This window comes from Physeter macrocephalus, chromosome 15 (genome assembly GCF_002837175.3).
Source record: "Physeter macrocephalus isolate SW-GA chromosome 15, ASM283717v5, whole genome shotgun sequence".
Taxonomy (NCBI): domain Eukaryota; kingdom Metazoa; phylum Chordata; class Mammalia; order Artiodactyla; family Physeteridae; genus Physeter; species Physeter macrocephalus.
In genome coordinates, this window is record NC_041228.1 from 2522626 (window position 1) to 2544486 (window position 21861).

Here is a 21861-nt window from a genome sequence, read left to right on the forward strand (position 1 = left end):
TTCAGATATACAGGTAAATAAACAATTACAGCTGTGTGCTGAGCACTCAGAGAGAGATTTGAAGAGAATCCCAAGGCACCTGCAGAGTATACAGCACCTGAGAGGCCACTGCATATAGGGATAAAGAGGGTAGAACCTGGGCGTCACCTCTGTTCTGTCACTCTCTCTCCTCTATCACCGGTCTACTGCCAGTTCCTTCCTTTCTGCTTCCTAACTATCAGATCCATCCACTTCTCCCACCATCCCTCCCCGGTTTTTAGCTGTTATCACCTGTCTGGGCTCCTCCAGTAGACTCCTGTGTCGAGGTCCCCAAGACTACCCCATTCAGTGATTCTCTAGAAAGAACTCCCAGGACTCAGCATGTAGTCATACTCTCAGCTGTGATGTATGGCTGCCAGGGAATACAAAGCAAAATTGGCCAGGCAGAGAGCAATGGCGTGAAGTCCCGAGGAGGCCAGGGGCAGGCTCCCCAGAGCCCTCTCTCAGGGACTCAGGTAGGGCGCACCTGATCCTCGGGAATGAGCTGTGATGACGTGGAGTGTTGTCTACCAGGGAAGCTAGTTAGAGACTCGGGGCCCCGGCTTTTATGCGGGCCTGGTCACGTATGCACACTTTGCTTGGCGTGTACCCAAATTCCAGGCTCCCAGAAGGAAGGCGAGAGTTCAGCACGAACCATTGTATTTGTACAAACAGTCTAAGGACAGTGAGCCACACTTACTGGTTAGGGGTTGGTGTGAACCCTCCTAAACACCAGCCAAGGGCCCACCTCAAAGGATAGCAGTCTCAGGTCTTCTGGGTTCCCATTTTTCTGCACACCTCCTACCCATCTTTGCCTGTCCCATTTTGCCTACCGCCCATCCATTCTCTACAACAGCAGAAGGGACCTCTCCTCTTGAACCCCTCGCGTGACTGCTGCTGCTGTTAGATTCAGGCCCACATCCTTGCCAGCTGGCAGGAGGCTGCACGACGGTCCCTGCCAGCTCCTCCAGCCTCACCTCCCACCCCTCATGCTCACTCTTCAGTCACACTGAACTTCCTTCGGTTCCTGGAGTCCACCGTCCTTCCTTCCCTCCAGCCTTGTCCTCAGCAGGGCCCTGCTCACGTCTTATCCCGCATCCCTGCCTCTGGAAACCTCCCACCACCCCAGGCCCAGGAGCAGCCCTGTGTGTTTTCCTGTAACGTATCTCACATTAAACAGTTACCTCTCTGCTGCTCACACCCTGTGGCCTCGTTGACGGCCAGGGTCATGTGACGGGTAGACCTGACACTGGGCAGTATCTGGCACACAGTAGGTACACAGTAGCTGGGCAGGCGAGTGGAGGGATGGGCGAGACCAGCTTTCTCTTAGCTTTTAGGCCGTGTGTTTCACAAACTCAACGATATGTAATAGATATTTGTTAATGTCCCACATCAGGCAAGGAACTAACGCTCATAGTATCTTCAATTGTGGAAAGTCTTTAAGAGATGACTTTGAGGAATAAAGCACACTGGAATCGTAAACACAGACAAAAAAAGTGAGGAAGAAGGGAGTGGGTTAAGTGCTAACAAATCCTAGAAAAACTGAACAAATAAAGCAAACTTTAAAAGAGCAGAATTTCCACAAATCATAGAGCAGCAGCCCTGTTATTGCCACTGTTCAGAGAAGTGCAGATATCCCTGCAGTTGTAAGTTGCTTTGAAGTAGCATCCCAACCCACAGCAAAGGAAGACCGACCCCGGTGTCCTATCAACAGGATACAGAGGCAGATGATGTGACCTGCTTGTTATGGATGTGGGCACCTGTGACCTCCTGACAAATGTAGTTCAGAGATGGTGACAGTAAGTCGTGGAGCTGCAATAGAAGAGGACCTGGTGATTTGTTAGAAAACAACTTTGGTTAAACTTTTATAATAAAGGTACCATTTCACATGTTTAGAGAATTCCATAAAAGGAACTCAGGGCTATGGCTTTGTGCTGTAACCCTTAATTATAGAGGTTATGCAGTTGCATATTGAATACTTCTAGTTCTCAATGGGGAATATACTATTTTAAGCTCCCGTATTACCTAATATAAATTCTATATACTAGGAAAAATTCTTATTTAGTACTTCTAGAGTAAAGGCTTATGGAACAGGAAAAAGTTTTCTTTTATAAAAAGAGCAAGGTAACTTTGACATCTAAAGACTATAGGGTTCTGGGCTTCCCCGGTGGCGCAGTGGTTAAGAATCCGCCTGCGAATGCAGGGGACACTAGTTGGAGCCCTGGTCCGGGAAGATCCCACATGCCGTGGAACACCTAAGCCCTTGCGCCACAACTACTGAGCCTGCGCTCTAGAGCCCACGAGCCACAACTACCGAGCCCACGTGCCGCAACTACTGAAGCCCACACGCCTAGAGCCCGTGCTCCGCAACAAGAGAAGCCACCGCAATGAGAAGCCTGTGCACCGCAGCAAAGAGTAGCCCCTGCTCACCGCAACTAGAGAAAGCCGTGCACAGCAACGAAGAACCAGAGCAGCCAAAAACAAATAAATAAATAAATTGATTTAAAAATAAATAAATAAAAGAAATGCAACAAAAATATTTTTAAAAATAAATAAAGACTATAGGGTTCCTTTTTTCTCTGTTTTATGCTTTTCCAAAAATTTTAAACTGAACTATACTTGGATTTTTTTAAAACGTCACTGAAACCTTTGGCCAAAATGTTATTTTATGTGGGTGTGTATGTGAAACACTAACGTTGTCCAGCCGTTTCATGAAACAAATAACCGGATACGTTAAGCTTACCTTGTTTCAGTCTAAATAATAACAATATATGTCCATGTGCTGCCTGCTCTTGGACGTGCTCGAAATTGAAGCAGGGCCAGTCGTGTAACAGTGTTTCACATTCGCATCTCAGTCCCAGGCATCATTCCCTCTGTGGTATAACTTCGGGCACTCCCTTGCAGTCCAGCATCTAAATTAAAGTAAATCTAAGCCACGTACACCACATTCAGTGGTGTTATAGCTCAGCGTTCCTTCACTTCTCTGTCTTAATTTCTGGTCTTTAAAACATTAAAGCAGTCTGGTGACTTTAAGGGCCTCAGGTGGTAGAATCCAGTATTTTACAAAATCACCCCTCTAGACTGTGCAGTCTCCCTGGGAAGTGGCACAGTCGTCCTGATTCTCGGCAGCTCATGGTTTGAATGAACGCTGGCGGTGTGGTCTGAAGAGCATGGCACTCACGGCTTTGTACCTCTGTTCCAGGCTGGCCAACAGCGAGAAGCAGGGCGTTCGGACCCACGCCGTCTCCGTGTCAGGTAAGAGGCCGCACAGGCGTCAGGCAGAGGGGCCCACCGCGGTGGTAGGACATCGCCGTGTGTTAGACGTCTGCTCATTTTTATTAGGATTACTTCTTTCTAGAATAGCTTATAAAAATTAAACATTAAAAATTAAAATTATTAATAATTTTTAAAATTTGCATAATTTTACTATCATGAAATAGGTTTAAATATAGCTCACTGATTTTTTTTTAATATGAGACATACGTGTGTAATACTAGATTACTCACAGGATTGTATAGAATTCCAAGTTACTTTTCAGTTTTAATTCCATGTTAATTATATTTAGAGTGAAAATTTTTACTTTTGAAACTGCCATTATAACTTATCTTTTGTAATGCAGCAGAAATTAACATAATATACTTTGTATATTTATTATTTTTTGAAGTTCAGGAAATGTGAAACATTTTGAAACAGCTTTTGTCTTTCACAATTAACATGAAATGGTGTTTGAATATTGCTTTTTTAAAAATATAGTTAAGATGTTGACATAAGCAGTATCTTAACTGTTTGCTGGTGTGATGAGCGTGGTGTGCTTTCCTTGATATGTTTTCAAAATACATGTGCCTTTTTTCCCCCATTTAAAAATGTGGAAAATAGAGGAAAGGTGGGGAAAAAGCAAAAAGCATCTTCTGTGGACCCAGGTTTGGTATCTTAAGATATTGATATATATACTATACGTGTATATTTACACATGTATGCGTATACATGTATATCCATACACACACATATAGTATGTTCTTATGTATGTCACATTTCTAAAATATAGCTTCCTAAAACTCCAGTATCTGACAATCTGACTTAGAAGAAATCTAATTCCTGTTAGTTTAATTTACCTTGAGTTAATTTTTACCTAAAATTTAGTTTTGTGCTTTTGCCTCGTTGATGACTGAATTATTTTCTAGTGTTCCAGTGTACAAATAGAATTGCTTATTTTTTTTTTTTTTTATTGTCCACAAACTTCCCACAGCCCCCTTCTCAAGAAATATCTGTGCTCGTATCCATATGCTTAACAAAGATGCTCCAGTGATGGACCGCGTGGGGCAGGTGTGTGTGGGCCGGAGCACTGCGGCTCAGGAAACTGATCCCTTCCTGATGGGGGGAGAGGAGTGTTAAGGGCTGGAGCTGGGACTGCTGGGCAGTGCCAGACGCCCGGCGGGCCGCAGGGTTGCCGGCACGCACACCGCCTCCACTGGGCTCTCTGAACCCCCGCGGGGCCGCAGGGCCGCTAAGCGGGCTCATCTCCAGTCAGTGGCGGGAGCAGGAGGTTCAGCAGACGGAGCGCAGGCCCTCTGGAGGAGCCAGAAGGGCCGCCACGTGCCAGAGTGGTGAGATGGTAAAGGCCCCTGTCAGTCACTGGGCATCAAAGGATGTTCTGTGGCATGTTCCATAGGAGAGGTGAGATTGAGCCAGCTTTGAGTAATTCGTAAGCGCTCTGGTCCTCTCCTTGGCAGACTGGAAGCAGGCTTGGGAGTGAGGCCCGGGAGGCACTGGTGGCCGTCACCGCTGTGGCTGCCGCACGCGTGCTTCACAGCTGCTCCACGTGATACGGGGCTGACTCACCCTGTTGGGCTCGTCGTGACTCCAGCTAGTGATGAAACACAGCAGGCCTCACAGAAGCTCCAGGTCTTGTTCCTTCCATTTCCTGATGTCCTCGGAGTGAGCTTTTCCACAGCTGCCCCTCACAGCACCTGCCGGTTCCACCTCTCCCAGCCAGCCCTCCTTCCTGAGTCCGCCTTCCTTGTTTCTCCCTGGTTATGCCTTGACTAGAAGTTCATGCTTCAGCCCTTCTGTATAGTAGCTGCCTGATCGCTACCCCCTTTACTGGATTTAAATAGGCACTTCCCTGGGCAGGAACTTTCAGGAACGACTTACAGTCCATCAGACGACGTTTCGACCCCTCAGCTCGGCCCCCAGAGGCCTCCCGTGGTCTGTGCACAGCCTGCCCTGCCAGCCCTCCGTCCCACCTCCTTCCCTCTGTCGTTCTGCTTGAGCTGCTCCACCGTCCCGCATGTCCTTTTCATTGTCACTTGTCAAGGTCTTTTGTTCTTTAGAGTCAGTGATGCTGTTTCCCACGTGACCGCCGCTTTGGTGGTTCACCGAGACAGGCCAGGAAGAACTCTCAGTGGATATTCAGTGACGGGCCTGACTTCTTAGATTCCTGTTGACCCTTCGTCAACCCACCTATGGCTTGCTCCCTTTTGTGGAAGTGGACTCACATTGTGCTTTATTTGTGTCTTCCACAAAGACTAGAGAATAACATCACACCAGCCTGGCCAGCCAGGAGCTGTGCCTTGCACGTTGCCCATAAGTTATTAAGTTGGCACCAAGAAAGCCGGTACTGTTGCTAAACCCCGGGGTTCTTCCTTACCTAGCAGCCTGGAAACCCGGCACCGCGTGGGTGTAGTGCTGACACTGAGGGGAGACCAACCACCCCCCCGGACCCTGCAGAGCGCCGCGTCTGCTCCCCCGCCGCAAGCTGATCTGTCTCCAGGCTGGTGGGTGGTGGCTGAGGCTCAGTCTGTGTGCCGGCCGTGATGACTTGTTTTCCTGTCAGGGTCCATCTCGTTTGGCCCCAGCAAACCCTACAAGGTGGATACTACTCCAGTTTTACATTTCTGTAAATGTAAAACATTTACAGTAATTCTGTCAACAGATACATCTGACTGCCTGCTGTGTGCCAGGCACTGTTCCAGATGCCGGGGTACGATAGTGAACAAAGCCAGGCCCTCCCCTTGTGGAGCTGACGGACGTTCTGTGGAGGAGACAGACCGAGGCTGAGTTAAAATAAAGCAGAGGCAGAAGGAGAGCGAGGGGTGGGACTGTGTAAAGTTGGCGTCAGGCGGAGCCTCTCCGAGCAGGCGACTGAACGCACACATTGCGCGACAGCGAGCACTGGAACAGGCACTTGGCAAACCCGGCAGCAGCCGGGGCGGGCAGAGAGCAGGGCAGGCGAGGTCACACACAGCTGCGAGGCGAGGGGTCTCTATCAGGCGCTCAGTGTGCTGTGCACAGCGTTGGGTATTATCTCGTTAATCCCTGTGACGATCGCACGAGGTCTTTGTCGTCTCCCCATTTCACAGATAGGAGGAAAGAAATTCAGAGAGGTGAACACACTTGTTCAGTGTCACACAACTTGAAAATGATGGAGCTAGGATTGAACTCAGGTCGTTATTGTCCTCTAGGCTATATTGCCTTTCAATAACAATTTAAGGAAGATTACCCCAGGTACAGATGAAGAATCACTCCGGAAGATGGAGAAAGTGGGACTTGTCTGATTCCCCTATTTACATTCATAACTGAAAAGTTCTTACCTGATCTTCAAGGCTGGCTTCAGATGCCGCCACCTCCTAGAAGCCTTCCCTGGCTACTCCAGGACTCTTCTTCCTCGGAGTTCTCTAGCCCACCATATGTCTCACTATTGGGGATAGTCTTTAAATAGATGTAATGATGTTAGAAACCTTCTTGTCCACTAGACCCTGACCCCATCATAGGCAAAGACGTGTTTTATTTGTCGTTTATTGTCTGGGACATAGTGCTTAGTGATTGTTTTTAAATGAATCGGATGCCCGAGCAAGGTACGGAGAGGTGCTGGGACTTGGAGGAATGCGCTCCACGCGCGGAAACAGGAGGAAGAAAGGCAGGGACCGCCCCCCCAGAGCGAGCAGTGACCTTGAGAGTTGCTGGACTCTCAGACGCTTGCTGTGAGCTGGTCACTGTGAACTGTTCTGGACGCCCTCCTAGGTGGTTTTGGGTAAGGGGCACGGAGGCCAGCAAGCCGGAAGAATGGGGTCTAGATGCCTTCAGACAGTTCTCAGCTCGTGATGATGGGGTACCAGGCCCTCCTTCCAGTCTCACTGTAGGAGGAAATGTAGTTATCAGATCATCTCCAGTAGGGGCACAGTTACAGTTGATGTTGTATACATGCAGAGTTTATCTCTGAAATCTGGACAAAGTTTCTCTATAAAAATAAGTATAAGGTTAACAGATTTACATAAATATCTAGCAGAATAGTGCATTTCCTTGGGCACATTTCTCTGAGGACCTAGAGTAATTTCTTTTTAGCCTAAGTGTAAGTTTTTAGCAAACGTGTAAGCACACGTTCTGGAGCTCAGTTAGAACTACAGTGGAGAGGCCGTTGCTTGTACTACAGACAAGGGGTCTGTAAGTGGTCAGAGAGAGGGGTGCCAGGATCGGGGCGGGGTTGGGGGAGGCGTGCTTGAGCCACGTTCGTGTGGGTGAAGATTCCCCAGGAATATAGGTATTTCCGAGGAAAATCAATGAATAAAGCTGAATTTTAAATATTTCAAAGGTATAAACTTTGGTTTTTGTTTGGTTGGTTTTTGTGTTTCAGGGTTCTGTTTTGTTTTTTAATAACCAGGCCCTTAATCAAGCAGTAGGACCTTAAGTGTAACAGAAATACAGGTAACGCATGATGGCCACTGCACTGTTCACGTGGCTCTTGTCACACACCTGGGTTGTAGTAATGGGCTGGAGATCAGAAGACGATTTTCTCTCTTGTGTGTCTGTCATGACATCCAGTGCAATGACCTCTTTCTTCTGTTAGAAATGTTTGGGTTGATTGCGTCTGCTGAGCCCTTGGTTGATGATCAAATGCACCACTCTTTGGTGTATAATAAACACTGAAAAAATGATACTTTTTCAGTATTTATTGTAAATTAAAAAGTTTTTTTTTACTTTACAACAGATTCTTCTGGTTTAGTAAATCATGCAACATCATTCCAGTTATTTAAGATTACCTTTAGGTTTCTCAAGTTAGTGACTAAAAATTCTTCTAAACGAAAATAAACTTAGCAAAATAAATGTTATTTGCGTTAAGCTGCTTCATTACAAATTCTAAAGCAGTTACTTTAATTTTTTTTTTGAGATTGAAGTTTCATGTTTTATTTGTTGAAAAGAAAGAGGTCATGTCAGCTAATCAGCTTTAACACACGTAAATGCAATTCCCGAGCCTCTGAGTGCAGGGTTTAAAGAAGAGATGACAAGACCAACTCACTCACAAGTACTGAGGGAGGTTCCTTGAGTGTCTGGGTAAAGTTGGGTTCTCCTGAATACAGGCTGACCACCCCACTATGGGGGCTTCCCGGCCCATTTAGGATGGGTCCAATAGACCGATTTTGGAATATTTTACTCTAAGAGTCAGGATAGTTTGATTGCATTCATTTAAGCATTCTGTTTGTTTGTACAGTGAAAATGGGAAGTGACTCTTTCTAGGGAAAGTTGTGCATTTCTGTTATCAAGAAGTTACTTTATATATGCAAAAGTAGTGCGTAAACTGTAAAGTTCTGTAAAATATAAAGTGGTATGTGTATAGTCCGTGATAATTATTTGCATTTTCCCCCCTTTTTTTCCCTCACAGTCTCTGAAACACTAGGTCTGTTATTCATTCATTGCTCTGCCACTGCTTTGTAAATATAAGTACTGATAGTTATTTACATGTGAATGAGGCTCAGAGATTATGCCAGGCACGTTCACAAGCACTGTCTTGTTTGAACCTCAGGACAGTCTTCCTCATGTTTCCACTTTATAGATGGGCTGAGGTGACGAGGCCTGGCTCACGTAGCTAGCAGTGGCAGAGAGCCTGATGGAAACCCAGATCTGGGCTCCAAACCCATCGCCTTTCCATTAGACCACACCGAGTCATTGGAAAGCTTGAGATATTCGTGTGTAAAGGGAGGAGTAGTTTTGGAAGAGTCTGAGTCTGATTTCAGGGTAGTTTTTCTCCCATTTATCGGGAATAGCATAGTCCTGACTCACTTCTGACTGTTCTGTTGGAATCCAAACGTCTGCCCTGTATTGAAGTTTGAAAGTTTCTTTTGTCTGGTTTACATCCTAGTTTCACTTTTGATAACACTGGTTTAGAAGGTAGTCTCTGTCTGTTCTGAAAGCTTGATTTAAATGAAAGCTTTTAGGGATTTTTTTTTAAAGTGCCCTAATAGAGTATTGTCGCCTAGTACATGTGAAGTTAATTTTTGTAAATTATATGCTTTATGAAATGATTTAATCAAATTAATGCTACCGGTGATTTTTACGTGCACCGAGTCGTACGTATTGGGGGTTTGACATGTTCATAGTACCTGGCTTACTGGAAATTCTTTTAAGTCCAACAGCCACAACTAGCATTCTATAGTCAGTCTGGTGTTAGGAGAGACGTTCAGCCGTCTCTGACCGGGTAGGGGCAGGGCGGTTGATTGTGTTGCACGTGAACAAGGAAGTGATCATGAAAATACACCATCACCACCACCCCACCACCACGCCCGCCATGCTACTTCCTTCGTCCTAGCCCCCCCTTCTCGCACCATCGTCACAGCATCTGAACTCTCTTTGCCTCTTTCGAGATTTGAGGATGTTCCTTGATGATGCCCGTCACCTCTCTGGCTTCTAAGGGAGTTGAGAAGAATACTCTGGAGTCACATGGGTGCTGAAGCATCTACGTCGTGTGTTGTAGAATAACACCCAAGAAGGACCCGGAGCCAGATGGCTTCCTGTTCCTCACCCTGGAATTGGACTGAACCTCTCAGCTGCAGGCCTGGAGACAGGCAGACACTTGTAGGACCCCCAGGGGGGAGTAGCCTGAGACACTTTCAGATGAAAAAGAGCCTGAGTGAGATCGGAGCAATCATGAGCACAACAGAAATTTAAAGAGGATATTTACTTCTGGAAACTCTTTCCAGGCCACATGGATCCGTCCTCTTAGTCCTGTGAACTCGGCATCTAGACTAGAGTGTGACCACCCCCTCCTAATAGCCTCCACATAGCAAGGGACCGTGCGGTGCTTCCCTCACGAGAGCACTTTGAGCAAGGGTGCATTTTTGTCTGTATGAAAGTGTGCTTCACGATGGCCAGTGTTTGGGTTTATCTACCTGATGAACCATCTTAATCCTCTTGCTAAACTTATTAACACATTAGTAAATAAACTTTAATAATCTTCTTAAAATTTATTACTACAAGAAGCCCAAGTATCATCTTGTTAAACATAAAAACAGATATTGCTAACATCCGAAGACCCAGTTTTTTTTTTTCCCCCTTCACAGAGAAAAATTTTAAAGGAAGCCTTGAAATTTTTAAAATATAAATTCTGGAATTTGACCTCATGGGTTTCTAGTAGCATGTCATGGCTGCATCATATTGTGGAATTTGTTAAAATCAAACTGCATGAGTCAAAATAAAATGCATTTGATATTTTTACAAGCAAGAGGCCATGTGAATGGGTGGATATCGTCATGGTTTTGAATACTTAGCTTTTTAACTCTTCGTCATGGGAAGCTCCAGACGCACACAGAAGCAGAGAGAGTAGATTGGGTAGCGATCCTCCAGGCTCGTCACCCAGGTTCAGCAGCCGAAAACCAGCCACACCTCACCTCTGTCCCCAGCTACACAGACACACACTCCCCACAGATGGTCTCAAGCGCCTCGAAGGCATATTCCTCTGTAAACATTTCTAAAAGAGAAAGACTTTTTAAAACAACATTACTACACTGTAAGCACATTCACAGTAATTCCTTAATACCAGCTGTCAGGTCAGCGCTCAGATTCCCTGGTTAAGGCATTTGCACACTTGGTGTCGTCCAGTCTGGGGTCAGACCAGCAGGGCTGGGTGAACTTGGCTGTGTCTCCTGTCTCCTCCTGTCTCTGTGCGCTGCCGCCCCCCTTCTTTTTTTCTTGATAGCAGTTTATCTGTTGAGGAAATTGTGTCCTCTACGCTGTGCCCCAAACTCTGGGTCTGGCCAAGTGCCGCTCCATGATGCTGTGTTGAGCGGGTCCCCCTCCAGCCCCTGTATTCCTGACTTTACCTACAGGCTGGTCGTTAGGATTGAGAGGAGTTTGGTCGGATTCGGACTCAAAGATTTTGTTTTTACGAGACCACGCATAGGTGCTGTGTAACATCTGGCTGCTGTCTCTGTGACGTTAAGCCGATCCGTAGGTTCAGAGAGTCTGTGTTTTACCTCATGGCTCTGGCAGCTACTGATGTTTGTGCAGGAATTTCATTCGGGGCCACAACCTGGCCACGGGTGCATTCATGTCATCTTGGTTTATTTCGCTGTTATACTTCTTTTTTGTTGTTGTTTTTTTTTTGGCCGCGTTGGGTCTTCGTTGCTGCGCACGGGCTTTCTCTAGTTGCGGCGAGTGGGGTCTACTCTTTGTTGCGGTGCGCGGGCTTCTCATTGCGGTGGCTTCTCTTGTTGCGGAGCACGGGCTCTAGGCGCGCGGGCTTCCGTAGTTGTGGCTCGTGGGCTCAGTAGTTGTGGCTCGCAGGCTCCAGAGCACAGGCCCGGTAGTTGTGGCGCATGGGCTTAGTTGCTCCGCGGCATGTGGGATCTTCCTAGACCAGGGCTCAAACCCGTGTCCCCTGCATTGCCGGGTGGATTCTTCGCCACTGCGCCACCAGGGAAGCCCCGCTGTTACACTTCTAAAGACAGCCTTCGCTCATCAGCTGTTCAGTTGCCCTGAGAAATGGGTGACTGAGAAGTATGTTTACCATGCCCTCCTCCTCCCTCTGTCCCCCCTCGACCTCCCTGCTGCTCCTTGGCCAGTGCCCCAGGCTCACCTCTGCTCTGGAAAGCTTTCAGCAAACGACTCCTTCCATATTTAGAGGTGCAGCCCCACAGGAAAGCACTCCCTGTCCTGCGTCTGCCCTGAGTTTTTTCTCCATGGTACTTACATGCTGATGTACCACACGGTTTACTCAATCATCTTTTCCCCAACCCAGAACGTAAGCTCAACGAGGGAAGAATGGGGGGGCCTGTCTCACTGCTGTAGCCCCAGCACGTATACAGTGTGCTGTTAGCTCATGGTAGGTGTTCACAAACATAGTTAAAGTAGTCATCTTGGATAAAATAAAGGAAGGGTCCTAACACTTTTTTTTATGGTGTGGATAATATTCTTGTTATTACTCAAAAAAAGTTATGCTTATATTTTTAAAAAAGTATTTGCTTTTTAAGTTAATGTGAAGAATAGTCATTACCTTAGTTTAGAAATAAGATAAAAAATTGAAAGGTAGGAATAGCTAGCGCTTACGGAGCGGTTGTCCTGTGCCGGGTGCCCTGGGAGTTCATGGAATCCTCTCCGCATCTCTTTACTTGAGGAAGCTTCTGTTACTGCCTCATTTTACAAATAGGAAAACAGATACAGAAGTTGGGTAACGTTTCTAATGTCGTGGGGTGAGTCGTGGAGCCAGAATCTGAATCCAAATAGAGATTTTTGTATATTTTATTTTTCCATAATTCCACACATAGAGGATGGTCGTACGAATAGTAAAGTGAAGTCTCATATGTTCTTTACTCAAATTCACTATGTCTGTATTTTGGCCCACTTGCTTTCTCCTTCCCTCTACTTTTCTTTTCTTTTTTAAAATTGAAGTATAGTAGATTTACAATATTGTGTTAATTTCTGGTGTAAAACAAAGTGATTCAGGGGTGTTTTTGCAGATTATTTTCCATTATAGGTTATTACAAAATAGCGAGTATAATTGCTATGCTATACAGTAGGTCCTTGTGGCTTATCTGTTTTACATGTAGCAGTGTGTATCTGGGCATCCCATACTCCGAACTTATCTCCCCACATCCCCCTTTGATAATCATAAGTTTGTTTTCTGTGTCTGAGTCTATTTGTTTTGTAAGTAGATTCATTTGTATTATTTTTCAGATCCCACATATAAGTGATATCATACAATATTTGTCTTTCTCTGTCTGACTTGCTTTGTGTAGTGTGATAATCTCTAGGTCCATCCATGGTGCCGCAAATGGCATTATTTCATTCTTTTTTTATGGCTGAGTAATATTCCACTGTATATATGTACCACATCTTCTTTATCCATTTCTCTGTCGATGGACATTTAGGTTGCTTCCGTGTCTTGGCTGTTGTAAATAGTGCTGCTCTGAACATTGGGGTGCCTGTCTCTTTTTGAATTAGAGTTTTCTCCAGATACATGCCCAGGAGTGGGATTGCTGGATCATATGGTTGTTCTGTATTTTATTTTTTTAAGGAATCTCCATACTGTTCTCCATAGTGGCTGTATCAGTTTACATTCCCACCAGCAGTGTAGGAGGAGGGTTCCTTTTCCCCCATACCTTCTCCAGTGTTTATTATTTATAGACTTTTTGGTGATGTCCATTCTAGCCAGCGTGAGGTAATATACCTCATTGTAGTTTTGATTTGCATTTCTCTAGTAATTAGCAATGTTGAGCATCTTTTCATGTGCCTGTTGGCCATTTGTATGTCTTCTTTTTTTCTGAAACATTTGAAAGCAAATTGCAGACATGGTATGCCCCTTTACTTATAAATGTTTCGGTGTGCATTTCCTAAGACCAAGGACCTCCTCTTAGACGGTCACAGTGTCATTACCAAAACCAGGGAATTTGATAGAATGCTCTTATCTTATCCACAGTCCGTGTTCTTGTTTCATCTCAATGACCCCTATAGCTGTTGCCCCTCCACCCCATCCGGAATTCCATCCCGCCTGGTACAGGGCACTGTTTTCGTGTTCTTAACCGGTAAAACACAGGGAGCTGCCCTCTGGAGTCATCACACAGGAAATTGAGTGTGTGCTAAGGGGGGAAGATGGAACAGTCCACGTTGTTGGGATAACAGCACGCCCTGTGGGAACGTGACCACGTTGTCTGTCTCGTTCTTCTCATTTCTGTTCCTAACTGATGGCCGTAAGTTGTTGCCGTCTGCATCCTGACCCTGCTCTCCCTGGGCCCACACCTGGAATCCTTACCTTTCTTGATGGGACCCTGTGGATCTGCAGTTACGTTGTGCATGCCCACTGCATCTTTTCTGTCACATGGTGTCACCGCTGCATTTTAAAGGGCTGTACATCCCTTGTTTTGACTCTAGTTTGACTTGTCTGCTCTTGCCCTCAGCGTACTGCAGTTGTTTCTTCTCTGTCCTACTGTCCTGGGTGCTTGTTCATCCAGCAAGTGCCTCATACAGAGAGAGTTGACTTTCAAGTGAGTTTGCAGCACATGAATGAGAGTGAATGAACAAAGGATGCTGGTAGGCGGGGGAGGGGCTCTGCAACCTATGTATTCAGATGTCCTTATGTTTTTTATGTTAAGGCAGTTTATTTAAGGTGTACACTTAAGGTCTGTGTCTTTGCTGACGATTTGGGGGAAAGTGCTTATAAAGCTCTTTCACAAATCAGGATCTGCTAGTTTTCTGCAATTTTTTTCTTTGTGGTTGAATGTTAGATGTTCACAAGAATCTTGAATTATTTATTGGTCATTGTTGTTTGTCTCATTTCATTTTGTTTCAGTTTTGTTATTTGTGAAGGTATCTGTACCTTTACTTGGCTGGCTTTGTAAAGGCTTAGCCGGCTGACTCTCTTTATGTCTTGCTAAGAGTTTCTGTGTCTAGTGCTAATCTTTCCTAAGAGGGAAATTTGCATTTTAAAATATTAATATGTTTCTTAAATCTCAGTTATATTAAGAAATCAAGTGTGCCAGTAGTCACATAAAAGCATTGCAATTTTGTATTTGTTTTTATAGCTATGCCTTAAAATATAAGTTTGCTCTTGTATTAAAATGTGTCTCTGTTTTTCTCTTTCCTCCTCCTGCCTCTGTATAAAGGAGTCAGTCACTGCCAACATAAAGTTAAGAAAGCTAGGCGCTTTCTCCCTTTGGTCTTCTGTTCCCACGAACCTCCTTCTGCGGGTACTGCACTCATCTTTGCATAGACTCTTATTAACCACAGCGCCCCAGGCAGCCGCCTAACCAGATGCTTGTAGATTATCCTGAGCGGGTGTGCCTGTACTGGGGGTCAGTGAGTGCTGTCCACTGCCCGGCAGCGGCACTGTGGGCCGCTCTCCTCATAGAAGACTGTTTGCCCGTTTGCTCGTTTTTAAATGCATGACAGGGCGAGAAGTTGCTGCCTGGTTTCCCCCGTGGGATCTTAGTGTTTTACCAAAGGGGCCGGCATGTACCTTTGCCTCGTGGGTTTCCTGACCTGGCTTGAGATTAATGGAGAAGGATGGTCCGAGTGAGCCCCAGGGATCTGCCTTTCCTGCCTCGGGGGCAGATACTCAGGGTGCTGCAGAGCAGAGGCCATGGGGGAGTTTTCTAGCAAAGGGAAGATTATCTGTAACAATTGGAGGAGTCATTTCTACGAACACTGTATAAATGTAAGTGGAAGCTCGCCGGCAGAGCCTCAGGTGCTGTACTCCTTAAGCTTCTTTGGAGAGGCTGGAATCCTGGGGAGGCTTGCTGAGGGCTGTTCCCTGCTTATTGTGTGGGGTACACATTAATGACCCATGGTATTCATTTCTAAGAGGATACAAATTCCTTTTGAGGAAAGTAGAGTCATTTTTTAACATTTAACCGTGAGAAGCAATCAAATCAGTTTTGTTTAATGGGCAGAAACGCACTTAAACTGCTATTTACTTGGGGTAATGTGTGGACCGCTTAAAACTCGCATTAATGCCCTTAAGTAAACGTGCTAACTCCTATGATCTTTCTTTTATCTTTTGAATTAGACTGGGGGGGTAATTTTTGTGTTTTCCTTATACTTTGATTTGCTTGTCATTTTAATAGCGTTTTCCCTCTCTCCCCCCCCTCCCGCTCCCCTCCCCTCCCCCCTCCCCTCTCTCTCTCCTCTCCCTTTCTTTGCATGCCACCCGGATCTGCAGATGAAATTAGTGGGGACGGTAATATTTATTTTCATGTTTGTGTTACTAATATAATTATTTATGGATATAAATATCATTCAGTATTTAATGAAAGGCAAAATGTGGCTTTGATCCAACAAAACAAGTGTGAAAAAACCATGGTGTGAGTCAGTGATCTCTTCAGAATTATTCAGGGCTTTGACATGGGAAGGGTAACTGTCAGTTTCTTTACCACGTCTCAGTGGTAAATTCAAGTTGTATCTATTCATAGCGAATTTTAGAGGTGAAGAAAAATTGTCAAAATGGTATCATTCAGCGGTAAATGGGAGAAATTAGCACACTCCTCCGCACGTACACATATAGTAATTTTTAGTTTGCGAGTGAGGTAGTGGAAAGGAGGGAAGGAAAAGTGATTTTTGAGAGTCAAACAGACGAAAATAATGAGAGAACTATCAGCAGGAGTGATAATGAGTATTTTTCAGGCAGCTGAGGTTATCACTTTCATAAACTAGAAATTTAGAAGTCACGTGTAGTGTCTTGTTTTCCATTTCCTTTGTGTACTGCCTGCATGAAGCTTTGTACTCTTAGGATAAGGAGTAAGGTTTGTAGACTAAAATTAAGGGGCGTTGCATTTTTGCTCACGATTAAGTGAAAGAAGACTTTGACTGGAGAGTCTGTCTGTGCTGCGCGCGCCTGGCTGACGACTCGAGCACCATGAGCAAAGTGCTCGCGGTGAGAGCTCTGGCCTAATGTGACTTGGGAGGCGCCTTGCCTCCTGGGACTTCCAGCTCGAAGCTCTGAGCCTCGTTTCCAGGCCGACTCCTTGGTGCTTACTGGGTGGGCGCCCCCGATGTGCGTGGAGGGCCCCACCCACGTGTGTGCCCTTCACCAGCGAGTCTCCCGGCAGGGGTTCAGAACATGATTGGTGTTCTCCTCGCTGTCGTGCGGGTGAGGGCTGCTGGGTGAGTGGTCAGGTCCCAGGCTCCAGCCTCTCCCCGTCCTGTCACCAGCTGGCCAGTTGGGTGACCTTGAGCAAAGCACTTCATCTCTGGAGCCTTCATCTGTAAAAGGCCTTGATGGTTGTTGTGAGGATTACCGTGAAAGCATGAAAATTTCAACAAATGTGTATTAACAAGTGGTTATTACCACATTATTTATCTAAAGAAAACATCGTGCATTTCCCCCACATTTGAATTTCCCATTTGAATTAGGGTGAGTATTATTGTCCCCATTTTACAGGTGAATAAGCTGAGACTTCCACAAACTACTAAGGCCTGTGGGCCAAATATGGCTCACCTCTGTTTTTGTATTGCTCCTTGAACTAAGAACGATTATTACAGTTTTTAATGGTTGGGGGTAAAATCAAAGAATAGTACCTGGCATCAAAACTATGTGAAATTCAAATTTCTGTGTCCATCAGTAAAGTTTTGCTGGAACATAGTGACACGTTCACTCATGACGTGTCTGCTCACCCCTGCAATCTCAACAGCAGAGTTAAGTGGTTGCAGTGGAGACTTTGTGGGCAGTGAAGTCTAAGATACGTACTGTCAGACCTTTTGCAGAAAAAGCTTGCCGACCCCGGTGCAGGTCACAGAGCACAGCGGGGCCCTTCCTGGCTTCCTGAAAGCCCTCCTGCCCCTGCTCCCCCCAACCGGTCGCCACCTCCAGGGCTCACGGCAGGGTCACGTGTGCAGGTGGGGTGAGGAGCTGTGATGTTGCTTGGTCCCACTGAATTGCTGAGCAGTCCCGTGACTGTGCACGTGTTGCCCTGGGGGTGGTGACTTATCAGGCCTCCTGAGGGCAGCAGGGCGCTGGCCAGAGGCTGTCATCCGAAGTGCGTGCAGTTGGTGTCAGGACCCGAAGGGCAGGTGGAGGGGGTGGAGAGGGAATCACGGCGCCTGCCCCTTTTCCCCGCGGGGGAGTGGTGGGCTCCTGAGAGCTTTGTGGGCCTGCAGGCTCCGGTGCACTTCCTTTGTTTACAGCCAAGCGTCCACTGCTCTGTCCCTCTCCAGCTCTAAACTGACCCCATGACTCCGGAGGCTTCAGGCTCTTTGCGTGATGGAGCACGACAGGCCTGTGTCACTGGTTTCAGTAGTGACTTCACTAGGCCTCTTTTACCTTGTTTCAAAACGAGAACTTTGTATGTTTCTCTCCTAATTTCTGAGCTGTCGGTTTCTGCCCTTTTAACGTGTCTTCCCCATATTTTTATTTTACCACGTATTGTGATACCAAACCTTTCAAATGACAGTGTTATCCAAGGTTTCAGAAGTCTCCATCCATTTTGCAAAATGTTTACATTGAAATATTTGACTCATGGTCCTAGAATTGTCTCCCAAGGGCACAGGCCCAGATAAGCCTTCCAGGGATGCCCGTGTTGGGGGTGAAGTCCCAGAACATCCTTAGGGGAACACTCGGAGGTTTTGAAGTATCAGGTATCTGGTCTCACAAATAGAAGTCCCCAGAAACGCTTTGGGAGATAGTAAAGAACGAAGCACCGAACACAGCAGCCCAGGAGCTCTGCTGGAGCGCTGCTCCCGGTGCCACAGCCGCCGCCGAGTGGCTGGGGACGTGGGAAGCTTAGGATGCCTCTGGGTGCCCCAGCTCCCTGCCTGGGAAACGGGGGTGATGGTAACAGTACTGCCATGCACGGTGTTCCTGAGGGTTAAATGACGATCCGTGTAGCTGTTTATAACGGCGTCTGGCGTTAGGGTGAGCGTTCCATTAGTTGTCATCCTGGTCAGGTGGAGAATGCAGAGCTGCTTTCCTTTATTTGTGACGAGATCTTTGAACCTGTTTCCTTTTCCTTTATATTTTCCTTCTTTTATGTCATTATTTGGGGGACCAGGCGGTTTCAGGGTGGACTCCAGTTTTTCAGGGGCCCTTGAGTACGTAAAAGTACCTCTCATCTCAGTGTCTTACTGTCCCATAATCCTAAAAACCAGGAAAGAAAAAGAGAAAATAGAACCAAATCAGTATCAAGAATTCTTAGAGAAATACACCGAGTATCCCCACTTGAAAAGCCCTATATAGAAGGTTACGGTGAAACCTTTGTAGGTCCACGTGCCTTCAACAGTGTTGACCCTTCTGCGTAAGAACCAACTCAAGAACACAGCAGCAAAAATTCTCTGTTCACGTGACGTCACGGTACCCGTAGCCACACCCACGTGTCGTCATAAGTAATGCCCAGGGAGCTTGGATAATCCCCAAAGTTTTTTAGTAGAATTCACACAGCACCGAAAGGAAAAAACTGCAGGCTTTCTCTTGTGATTGTGTGAATTAATGCAAGTGTTTGCAGCTTGGTTTTTCCCACGTCACTTTTGTGTGTCAGCCTGATACATGAGCCATTTTATTCGTACTCCTTGAAGCCGGTTCAGAGTTGGTATCCCTGCTGGGAGTTTTATTAAGAAGAGGCAGTCCGGGAAGCCCTTACAGTCCCACCAGGAAGGCTCCTTCCAGAGGCCCCAGAAGGAGGGAACCAAGGAGCCTCCCACCTGTTTGTCTCACCTGTCCTGTGCAGGGCCACACCACAACTTCACGTGCATCTCTGTAATCCTCACGACAGCCCCACCAGGTGGACGTGCTGCTCTCATTGGGCACGTGAGGGCAGAGCTGAAGTGCAGACAGGTTCGGCGGCTTCTGGGGTGGAGCAACGCCCAGGCACGCAGCTGTGGCCGGCCTGGCTCCCTCGCCTCTGGGTCACGGGGAGCGCTGTCCCCTCCTGCACTATTGAAGGGCGCTCCTCCCTTTCGTTCAGCAAGTGCTTACTGGGTGCCCCCCGGGCCGGCCCTGGTTTGGACGCTGAGAACACAGCAGTAAACAAGGTACATACAGCAGGGCCCACTGCCCTGGGAGCTCTGCTCCGGATGGGGGCACACGGTTGACAAGGAACCAGAGGACCGTCAGGGGGTTGGTAGTGATGGGCCCCAGGCGAAACATGTCAGGGAACGTGATCGAGAGTGATGGGGGTGGGGGTGGGTCTCGGAACAGGCGACACTCAGGTGGCAGGTGCCATTACCCACAGAGACGGAGGGACAGGCGGTCAGCGACCCCAACGGCCTTGGGAAACTTCGGTGCCCGCAGCGTCGATGGGTCCCCGTCATCTCTTTAGTAGAGCTGAGAGCCAGGTACAGGGGTTGTTGAAGATTCTGGAGCAAATCTGGTAGCAGGGTGGCAGAGGCAAGAGATCTGGGCAGTGTCACTGCCAGAATCCGGCCCCTCAGGGTCAGCTGATGTGTTTGGCCTCTAAGGGTGTGTGCTTTGTGTGAAAGGGGGCAGCAAGGGTGGGTCTGTGGTTGCAGGAAATGGAGCCTTAGTTGCATGTGCTCTGAGGGAGGGGCGTGAGGGGAGCTCGTCCGACTGCAGACAGAGTGAGCGGCTAAGTGTCCATCTGTGGGGCCTTAGCCCCGGCACATTACCCCGCTTAGCCCTTTCCTCGCCTCTGCCTTAGCACCACCTCCATCCCCAAATTGCATCTCACCTTGACACAGAAGCAAGGCTACCGGCCTAGGAACCATCGCTCACTCTTCCTGGCAGTCACTGAGAACAGGATAGGAGGGAGAAATGTAGGAATAAAGAATGTAAGGTTTGGGGTAGATTAAATAATTTTTTTCTTTAATCCTGAAAGTAGTATTACTTATAAACATGTAAGAATAATATAAATTATCCACCTGGCATACAGGACTTACAAATAGGTAACATTTGCTAAATGTCTAAAGGAGAACCGATTTATTGACTTTACATTCTGCCAGTCGAATTTGTGTTTACTTTAATCACTTTTAATGATGATTACAAATTAAGAAATGAATTCTTGGGCTTCCCTGGTGGCTCAGTGGTTGAGAATCCACCTGCCAACCCAATGCAGGGGACATGGGTTCGAGATCTGGTCCAGGAAGATCCCACATGCCACGGAGCAGCTAAGCCCGTGCGCCACAACTACTGAGCCTGTGCTCTAGAGCCTGCAGGCCACAACTGCTGAAGCCCGTGCGCCTAGAGCCCGTGCTCCGCAACAAGAGAAGCCACCGCAATGAGAAGCCCGTGCACCACAACGAAGAGTAGCCCCCGCTCGCCGCGGCTAGAGAAAGCCCGCGCGCAGCAGTGAAGACCCACTGCAGCCAAAAATAAATAAATTAATTAAAAAAAAAAAAAAGAAGAAAGAAAGAAATGAATTCTTCCAGTTGCTCTTAGATTTGGTCTCAATTGTTACCACAGCAGTATGTAGAACAGTTGATATCTAGAGACCGTAAACTATATGTAGTCTCTATTTTCTTTGGTTTCTATAATTTTAATATCTGAATGGAGTAATAATGGCAGCACAGAAGAAAACTTCTAGTTCTTTAGCTTTTAGTTTCTCTGGGGTTAAATTTTGAAAACGATCTCTCTTCAGATGATAATTCAGGAAGCACTGCCCCTCCTTTCCTGACCCATCAGCCTAAACCCTTGTGCATAGAGCTACGAAAGGTTTTCCTCTTTCCAGAAAGAGGAAGACAGACAAGACCTGAGTGATTTTTCAGTGTAATTGTTATCCAAGTGAGTGGGTGTTTTCTACAAAAGGGGTTCCCCCCCCCACTGATATGGTGGTGGGTCTTTAAGTTGCTGCACTACTGAAAGGAATTAGTGGAAACATTGGAACTCCTTGACATTATGTCTGGAAAGAACTCGTTTCGATATGCTGTTTGTTCTGATTTTATTCTCTTTGGCACATCTTCTACCCTTTTGACATTAATGCATACTGTTTAAATATCGGAGTGAAAAGTTACAAGAGAGAAATTCCTGGGTTGCTTTCACCCTGAACAAATGGAGTAAGTTAGCCCAGTCAATCTCCTCAAAAGTCAGCCTGCCGCTTTGTTTTCTAAAGGAGAACATCCAGGCTGTGCTGTGGAGTCTAACTATGAATGAAATCTAAGCTGTGTTCTGGAGGCACCGGTCTTGTTTGGAGAAATCCT

At 46.6% G+C, this 21861-nt stretch overlaps 1 protein-coding gene across 15 annotated transcripts in view; it reads left to right on the top strand.

Annotated features, from left to right (window-relative positions):
- Nucleotides 1-21861, top strand: part of PTK2 (protein tyrosine kinase 2) — a 262791-nt gene that overhangs the window by 167293 nt on the left and 73637 nt on the right. For 11 of the 15 annotated variants that reach the window (XM_028500330.2, XM_055091097.1, XM_055091098.1 and 8 more), the window contains 3 exons: nt 3221-3273; nt 14886-14969; nt 15941-15958. In XM_028500330.2, coding sequence (XP_028356131.1) covers nt 3221-3273; nt 14886-14969; nt 15941-15958 — 155 coding nt within the window. The remainder of the gene's footprint in view (nt 1-3220; nt 3274-14885; nt 14970-15940; nt 15959-21861) is intronic. The other 4 variants (XM_028500338.2, XM_028500340.2, XM_028500343.2 and 1 more) reach the window with 1 other exon arrangement.